Source organism: Nesoenas mayeri (assembly GCF_963082525.1).
Source record: "Nesoenas mayeri genome assembly, chromosome: 31".
Lineage (NCBI taxonomy): Eukaryota > Metazoa > Chordata > Aves > Columbiformes > Columbidae > Nesoenas > Nesoenas mayeri.
In genome coordinates this window covers 528,015-537,287 of record NC_137567.1, presented here as the reverse complement: position 1 = coordinate 537,287, position 9,273 = coordinate 528,015, and the positions used below count along the sequence as shown (strand labels likewise).

Below are 9,273 nucleotides of genomic sequence, written 5' to 3'. Positions count from 1 at the left end.
CCGCTGGTGCTGCTGGGCAGCCAGGCCATGCTGCCCCCACCACCCCAGCGCAGCTGTGGTGAGACCCCGAAACAGCTGCTTTGGGGACACTTGAACTGGTTTGGGGACACTTGAACTGGTTTGGGGACACTTGAACTGGTTTGGGGGCAGATCAGCCAGTTTGGGGACAGTTGAACTGGTTTGGGGGCAGATCAGCCCATTTGGGGTCTATGAACTAGTTGAACTGGTTTGGGGACAGTTGAACTGGTTTGGGGACAGTTGAACTGGTTTGGGGACAGTTGAACTGGTTTGGGGGCAGATCAGCCCATTTGGGGTCTATGAACTAGTTGAACTGGTTTGGGGACAGTTGAACTGGTTTGGGGACAGTTGAACTGGTTTGGGGACAGTTGAACTGGTTTGGGGACAGTTGAACTGGTTTGGGGGCAGATCAGCCCATTTGGGGTTTATGAACTAGTTGAACTGGTTTGGGGACAGTTGAACTGGTTTGGGGACAGTTGAACTGGTTTGGGGACAGTTGAACTGGTTTGGGGGCAGATCAGCCCATTTGGGGTCTATGAACTAGTTGAACTGGTTTGGGGACAGTTGAACTGGTTTGGGGACAGTTGAACTGGTTTGGGGACAGTTGAACTGGTTTGGGGGCAGATCAGCCCATTTGGGGTCTATGAACCAGTTGAACTGGTTTGGGGACACTTGAACTGGTTTGGGGACACTTGAACTGGTTTTGGGGCAGATCAGCCCATTTGGGGACACTTGAACTGGTTTGGGGACAGTTGAACTGGTTTGGGGGCAGATCAGCCAGTTTGGGGACACTTGAACTGGTTTGGGGACAGTTGAACTGGTTTGGGGGTGGCTGAACTGGTTTGGGGACGGTTGAACTGGTTTGGGGGCAGATCAGCCAGTTTGGGGACGGTTGAGCTGGTTTGGGGACAGTTGAATTGGTTTGGGGACAGTTGAATTGGTTTGGGGACAGTTGAATTGGTTTGGGGACAATTGAACTGGTTTGGGGACAGTCGAACTGGTTTGGGGGCAGATCAGCCCATTTGGGGGAGGCTGAACTGGTTTGGGGACAGATTCACTGGTTTGGGGCCAAACTGACCCAGTTTGTGGCGCTGACCAACCTGGTTTTAGGGCCAAACTGGGCCAGTTTGGATCTCCAACCCAGCCAGTTTTTGGGGCCAAATGGAGCCAGTTTGGGGTCCTGACTGAACTGGTTTTAAAGCCAAACTGAGCCAGTTTTGGCCTCAGACTGAGCCAATTTTAAGGCCAAACTGAGCCAGTTTGGGGCCCTGATTGAGCCAATTTTGGGGCCAAACTGGGCCAGTTTGGGTCTCCAACCCAGCCAGTTTTTTGGGGCCAAATGGAGCCAGTTTGGGGTCCTGACTGAGCTGGTTTTAAGGCCAACTGAGCCAGTTTGGGGCCCTGATTGAGCCAATTTTGGGGCCAAACTGACCCAGTTTGTGGCCCTGACCAACCTGGTTTTAGGGCCAAACTGGGCCAGTTTGGGTCTCCAACCCAGCCAGTTTTTGGGGCCAAATGGAGCCAGTTTGGGCCTCACACTGAGCTGGTTTTAAGGCCAAACTGAGCCAGTTTAGGGCCTCAGACTGAGCCAATTTTAAGGCCAAACCGAGCCAGTTTGGGGCCCTAAGTGAGCCAATTTTGGGGCCAAACTGGGCCAGTTTGGGTCTCCAACCCAGCCAGTTTTTGGGGCCAAATGGAGCCAGTTTGGGCCTCACACTGAGCTGGTTTTAAAGCCAAACTGAGCCAGTTTAGGGCCTCAGACTGAGCCGGTTTTAAGGCCAAACTGAGCCATTTTGGGGCCCTGATTGAGCCAATTTTGGGGCCAACCGGCTGCATTTTGTCCCCCAGCTCGGCGCTGGAGTCCCTCGGCATCCCCTGTTACCTGGGGGGGGCGTCGCGGGGTCTCCTTCCCCCCGACAGCCCCATCCTGCTGCGCCAAAAACCGCCGCGACGCCCTTCGCGACGCCGACCTGGTGCTGCTGGCAGGTACCGCGTCCCCAAATGGGGTCGGTGACACCCCGTAATGTCACCGACCCCCTCACAGCGACGCTGTTGCCGTCCCCAAGGCGCCGTCTGCGATTTCCGCCTGTCCTACGGGCGACTGTTCAACCGCGGCGCCGCCATCGTCGCCGTCAACCGAGACCGGGAGCAGCTGTTGAAGAATTCGGATGTTTTTTGGAAGCCGCGGTTGGCGGTGCAGGGTGAGGGGTCACCCGGGGGGGGGGGTGGAAAAGGGAGCGGGGGGGGGTCCTGGGGACAGCAGGGTGAGCATGGAAAAAGGATTTAGTTCAGATATTATCAGGATATACTTAGGGAGCATGTATATATACATATATATAATATATACAGCCATAGCGCCCTGAGAATGCCTGATCTGGGAAGCTAAGCAGGGTCGGGCCCGGTCAGTGCTTGGATGGGAGACCAATGGTACCTGGGGTGGGTTAGAAGGGGGTGGTCAGTAGGTCAGAGAGGTTCTCCTGCCCCTCTGCTCTGCCCTTTAGTTCAGATGCTATCAGGATATACTTGGGGAACATATATATATATACGTATAAAATATATACAGCCATAGCACTCTGAGAACAGCTGATGTGGGAACCTAAGCAGGGTCAGGCCCGGTCAGTGCTTGGATGGGAGACCAATGGGACCTGGGGTGGGTTAGGAGGGGGGTGGTCGGTAGGTCAGAGAGGTTCTCCTGCCCCTCTACTCTGCCCTTGAAAAACGGTTTAGTTCAGATACTATCAGGATATACGTGGGGAACATACATACATATATAGAGATATATATATATATATATATATATATAAAATATATACAGCCATAGCACCCTGGGAAATGCCCCATCTCGTCTGATCTGGGAAGCTAAGCAGGGTCGGGCCCGGTCAGTGCTTGGATGGGAGACCAACGGTACCTGGGGTGGGTTAGAAGGGGGCGGTCAGTAGGTCAGAGAGGTTCTCCTGCCCCTCTGCTCTGCCCTTCAGTTCAGATACTATCAGGATATAATTGGGGAATATATATATACACATATATATAATATATACAGCCACAGCACCCTGAGAACGCCCCATCTCATCTGATCTGGGAAGCTAAGCAGGGTCGGGCCCGGTCAGTGCTTGGATGGGAGACCAGCTGGGAATAGCGGGTGCTGTGGGCTGAGCCAGCACTGGGCCCTTGTGGCCAGGAAGCCAATGGGACCTGGGGGGGATTAGAAGGGGGTGCTCAGTAGGTCAGAGAGGTTCTCCTGCCCCTCTGCTCTGCCCTGGGGAGGCCACATCTGGAATAGTGTGTCACATCTGGAATAGTGTGTCCAGTTGTGGCCCCTTGGTTCCAGACAGACATGGAGGCGTTTTTGGCAGGGGATGTGGCGTCGTTCGTGGTGCGGTTGGCGCAGAGCCTGAGCGGGTTCAGCTGCCCCCGGGAATGGGGAGAGCAGCTGCGGGAGGCGGAGAGGAGGAAGGAGAAGGAGATCCGGTGAGGGGACGGGAATGGGGACAGGGATGGCGATGGAGATGGGGACAAGGGTGGGGATGGGACAGGGATCAGGATGGGACAGGGACAAGGATGGGGATGGGGACAAAGATTGGGACAAGGATGGAGACAAGGACAGGAATGGGAATGGGGACAATGATGGGACGGGAATGTGTGTGGGGATGGGGTTGGGGACAAGGGTTGGGATGGGGATGGGGACAGGGACAAGGATGGAGACAGATGGGAATGGAGACAATGATGGGGACAAGATTGGGGATGGGAATGGGGACAGTGGTGGGACAGGAATGGGAACAAGGATGGGGATGGGGACAAGGATGGGACAGGAATGGGTGTGGGAATGGGGACAATGGTGGGACAGGGATGGGGACAAGGGTTGGGACATGGATGGGGACAGAAATGGGGACAAGGATTGGGAAGGGATGGGGACAAGGACAGGACAGAGATGGGACAAGGACAGGGATGGGAATGGGGACAAGATGGTGACAAGGATGGGGACAAGATGGGGGATGGGAATTGGGACAATGGTGGGACAAGGATGGGGATGGGGACAAGGATGGGGATGGGGACAAGGATGGGGATGGGGACAATGGTTGAACAGGGATGGGGACAGAGATGGGGACAAGGTTGGGGATGTGGATGGGGACAAAGAACATCCATTTTGGGGATCCCACCCCCATTTTTGAGGTGTCCTCACCCCCATTGTGGATCACCTTACCCCCTTTCCACCTGCGTGGGGTCCCCATTGTGGGTGTCCCCACCCCATTTTTGGCTGTTCCCCATATCCCTAAGGGACAAAGCGACCGTCCCCGCTCCCCCCCACCTGAACCCCCTGGATCTGCTGCTGTGCGTGGACCAGCTGCTGCCCCAGAACTGCATCCTGGTGGCCGACGGGGGCGATTTCGTGGCCACCGCCGCCTACATCCTGCGGCCACGGCAGCCCCTGGCCTGGCTGGACCCCGGTGAGCGACCACGGGGCCTGGACGGGGCGGCATGGTGGGTAAAGATGGCGCCAGAGTCACCTCAGGGTCAAAATGGCGCCAGAATCACTTCAGGGTCAAAATGACGCCAGAATCACCTCAGGGCTCAAAATGGCACCAGAGTCACTTCAGGGCTCAAAATGGCCCCAAAATCACCTCAGGGTCAAAATGGCCCCAAAATCACCTCAGGGTCAAAATGGCGCCAGAATCACCTCAGGGTCAAAATGGCGCCAAAATCACCTCAGGGATCAAAATGGCGCCAGAATCACCTCAGGGTCAAAATGGCCCCAGAATCACCTCAGGGCTCAAAATGGCGCCAGAAATCGCCTCAGGATCAAAATGGCGCCAGATTCACTTCAGGGTCAAAATGGCCCCAAAATCACCTCAGGGTCAAAATGGCCCCAGAAATCGCCTCAGGGATCAAAATGGCGCCAAAATCACCTCAGGGCTCAAAATGTCGCCAAAATCACCTCAGGGTCAAAATGGCGCCAGAATCACCTCAGGGCTTAAAATGGCGCCAGAATCACCTCAGGCTCAAAATGGCGCCAGAATCACCTCAGGGCTCAAAATGGCCCCAAAATCACCTCAAGGTCAAAATGGCGCCAGAATCACCTCAGGGCTCAAAATGGCCCCAAAATCGCCTCAGGGTCAAAATGGCCCCAAAATCACGTCAGGGTCAAAATGGCCCCAAAATCGCCTCAGGGTCAAAATGGCGCCAAAATCGCCTCAGGGCTCAAAATGGCCCCAGAAATCGCCTCAGGGATCAAAATGGCGCCAGAATCACCTCAGGGCTCAAAATGGCGCCAGAAATCGCCTCAGGGTCAAAATGGCGCCAGAATCACTTCAGGGTCAAAATGGCGCCAGAATCACCTCAGGGCTCAAAATGGCGCCAGAGTCACCTCAGGGCTCAAAATGGCCCCAAAATCACCTCAGGGTCAAAATGGCGCCAGAATCACCTCAGGGTCAAAATGGCGCCAAAATCACCTCAGGGTCAAAATGGCCCCAAAATCACCTCAGGGATCAAAATGGCGCCAGAATCACCTCAGGGTCAAAATGGCCCCAGAATCACCTCAGGGCTCAAAATGGCGCCAGAAATCGCCTCAGGGTCAAAATGGCGCCAGATTCACCTCAGGGTCAAAATGGCCCCAGAAATCGCCTCAGGGTCAAAATGGCGCCAAAATCACCTCAGGGCTCAAAATGGCGCCAGAATCACCTCAGGGCTCAAAATGGCGCCAGAATCACCTCAGGGTCAAAATGGCGCCAGAATCACCTCAGGGCTCAAAATGGCGCCAGAATCACTTCAGGGTCAAAATGGCGCCAGAATCACCTCAGGGTCAAAATGGTGCCAGAATCACTTCAGGGTCAAAATGGCGCCAGAATCACCTCAGAGCTCAAAATGGCGCCAGAATCACCTCAGGGCTCAAAATGGCCCCAAAATCACCTCAGGGCTCAAAATGGCGCCAGAAATCGCCTCAGGGATCAAAATGGCGCCAGAATCACCTCAGGGCTCAAAATGGCGTCAGAGTCGCCTCAGGGCTCAAAATGGCGCCAGAATCACCTCAGGGCCTAAAATGGTGCCAAAATCACCTCAGGGATCACAATCTTGGGGCCATTTTAGCGCCACGTTGCGTTACCATTGTCCTCAACCTCACGGGCTCTTCCACCTGAAGCCATTCGGTGACATTCGGTGACATCTTTTTGTCCCCAACCAGGACCTTTCGGCACGTTGGGAGTCGGCGGCGGGTTCGCGCTCGGCGCCAAGCTGTGCCGTCCTGACGCCGAGGTACGAGAACATGGCGCTTGGGGACAATGGGGACACTTGGGGACAATGGGGACACTTGGGGACAATGGCGGGGACACTTGGTGACATTTCCCGCCAGGTTTGGGTCCTTTATGGCGACGGCTCGTTGGGCTACAGCTTGATGGAGTTCGACACCTTCGTGCGCCACAAGGTGGGTGACGCGATAAGGGACACGTTGGGGACACTCGGCGGTGTCATCGGGGGGTGGTGACATTAATTCTTGTCACCACAGACGCCGGTGATCGCGCTGGTGGGGAACGACGCCTGTTGGAGCCAGATCGCGCGGGAACAGGTGGCGCTGTTGGGCAGCAACGTGGCGTGTGGCCTCGCCTACCTGGGTAATGTCACCTCTTTGTCACCTCTTTGTCACCTCTTTGTCACCTCTTTGTCACCTGTCACCTCTTGGCACCGGGGTTGGGGACACACGTGGTGTGGGAGCTCGGGGGGGGTTTGAGGTGGCACCAGGGGACATGGAGAAGGGACCGGTGGCATCTTGGCACCAGGGATGGTCCCCCTGTGTCAACCATGTTTGGTGTCCCCATGTCACCCCAGATCAGGTCACACCTCTGGTGTCCCCATGTCACCCATGTCAGTGTCCCCATGTCACCCCAGATCACCCCATGTTGGTGTCCCCATGTCACCTCATGTCACCCACGTCAGTGTCCCCATGTCACCCCAGATCATCCCATGTTTGGTGTCTCCATGTCACCTTGGATCAGGTCACACCTGGTGTCCCCATGTCACCCCAGATCACCCCACGTTGGTGTCCCCATGTCACCCCAGATCGTCCCACATTGGTGTCCCCGTGTCACCCCATGTCACCCACATCAGTGTCCCCATGTCACCCCAGATCATCCCACGTTGGTGTCCCCATGTCACCCCAGATCATCCCACATCGGTGTCCCCATGTCACCCACATCAGTGTCCCCATGTCACCCCAGATCACCCCACGTCGGTGTCCCCATGTCACCCCAGATCACCCCATGTTGGTGTCCCCATGTTACCCACATCAGTGTCCCCATGTCACCCCAGATCATCCCATGTTTGGTGTCTCCATGTCACCTTGGATCAGGTCACACCTGGTGTCCCCATGTCCCCCATGTTGGTGTCCCCATGTCACCCACGTCAGTGTCCCCATGTCACCCCAGATCATCCCACGTTGGTGTCCCCATGTCACCCACATCAGTGTCACCATGTCACCCCAGATCACCCCACGTCAGTGTCCCCATGTCACCCCAGATCACCCCCATCAGTGTCCCCACACCCCCCCACCTCCACTCCCACACCCCACCCCCACTTTGTCCCCCACCAGGTGACACTGTCCCCGTTGTCCCCAGACTACGGCGCGGTGGCCGCGGCGCTGGGCGCCCGGGGGTGGCAGCTGAGCCGTCCCGAGCGGGAGCGCCTGGAGCAGCTGCTGCGGGTGGCGCAGGACACGTGTCACCAGGGCCACCCCGTGCTGCTCAACGCCCTCATCGGCCGCAGCAGCTTCCGCGACGGCGCCATCTCCGTCTGATGTCCCCAAGTGTCACCGGTTGTCACCAAAGTGTCACCAACGTGATGCCGGTGATGTCCCCGACTCAGTGGTGTCCCCAGGGCAGTAAAGTGTCACTGTGTCCCCACCGCCGTGGGCTGTGGTGTCAGTGTGGGTGTCGGCGGATTGGGGACACCCCCTGTGACGTTTGGGGACAGTCAAGGGGTATTTGGGGATGGCCAAGTGACAATTTGGGGACCGTCAGGTGACAATTTGGGGACCATCAAGTGACATTTTGGGGATGGCCAAGTGACAATTTGGGGACTATTGAGTGGCATTTTGGGGATCGTCAAGTGACAGTTTGGGGATGGTCAAGTGACATTTGGGGACCATCAAGTGACATTTTGGGGATGGCCAAGTGACAATTTGGGGACTATTGAGTGGCATTTTGGGGATGGTCAAGTGGCAATTTGGGGACAGTCAAGTGACATTTTGGGGACCGTCAGGTGACATTTTGGGGATGCTCAAGTGGCAATTTGGGGACGGTCAAGTGACATTTGGGGACAGTCAAGGGGCATTTTGGGGACTATCAGGTGACATTTTGGGGACGGTCAAGTGACATTTTGGGGATGGTCAAGTGACCATTTGGGGACTATTGAGTGACAATTTGGGGACAGTCAAGTGACATTTTGGAGACGTTCAAGTGACAATTTGTGGATGGTCAAGGGGCATTTTGGGGACAGTCAAGTGGCATTTGAGGACTATTAAGTGACATTTTGGGGACATTCAAGTGCCATTTGGGGACAATCACCCCCTGTCACACCAAAACACACACAGACCTGGCAGTGAGTGTTGTTTATTGCTGGTGACAATGACAAAGCGGTGACAGTGCTGGGGGGGTCAGGTCACCCCGGGGGGTGGTCAGGGACCCTTGGGGACAAGTGACACTGTTGTCACCTACACTGTTTGTCCATTGGTTCCCAAGCCAGGGGACAGATGTGTCCCCATGGCCATAAAGTGTCATTGCGTCCCCCTTGTGTCCTGTGACATAAGTGTGTCACCACCTTGGGGACACAAGTGACAATTTGGGCATGGTCAAGTGACAATCTGGGGACTGTCCCACTGGTGTCACGGGGTCCTGGTGGTGTCACCAGGTCCCTGTGGTGTCACTTGGGTCCCTGTGTTGTCACTGAGGTCCCTGTCATGTCACTGAGGTCCCACCGGTGTCTCTGGGGTCCCAATGGTGTCACCAAGGTCCCTGTTGCGTCACCAAGGTCCCTGTGTTGTCACCAGGTCCCTGTGTTGTCACTGAGGTCCCTGTGATGTCCCCAGGGTCCCACGGGTGTCATTTGGCTCCTTGTGGTGTCACTGGAGTCCCTGTGGTGTCACCAGCTCCCTATTGTGTCACTGATGTCCCACACGTGTCACCAAGGTCCCTGTTGTGCCACTAAGGTCCCTGTGGTGTCCCCAGGGTCCCACTGGTGTCACTTGGGTCCCTGTATTGTCACCAGGTCCCT

At 56.0% G+C, this 9,273-nt stretch overlaps 1 protein-coding gene across 1 annotated transcript in view; it reads left to right on the top strand.

Moving 5' to 3' along the window:
- Positions 1–7,896, top strand: part of ILVBL (ilvB acetolactate synthase like) — a 13,443-nt gene extending 5,547 nt beyond the window's left edge. The window contains 11 exon segments of the mRNA XM_080361308.1: positions 21–43; positions 46–58; positions 1,867–1,957; positions 1,959–2,004; positions 2,085–2,219; positions 3,372–3,486; positions 4,294–4,463; positions 6,194–6,264; positions 6,362–6,433; positions 6,515–6,620; positions 7,620–7,896. Of these exon segments, the coding sequence (XP_080217434.1) occupies positions 21–43; positions 46–58; positions 1,867–1,957; positions 1,959–2,004; positions 2,085–2,219; positions 3,372–3,486; positions 4,294–4,463; positions 6,194–6,264; positions 6,362–6,433; positions 6,515–6,620; positions 7,620–7,798 (1,021 nt within the window). The 3' untranslated portion in view covers positions 7,799–7,896.
- Positions 7,897–9,273: the final 1,377 nt, after the last annotated feature.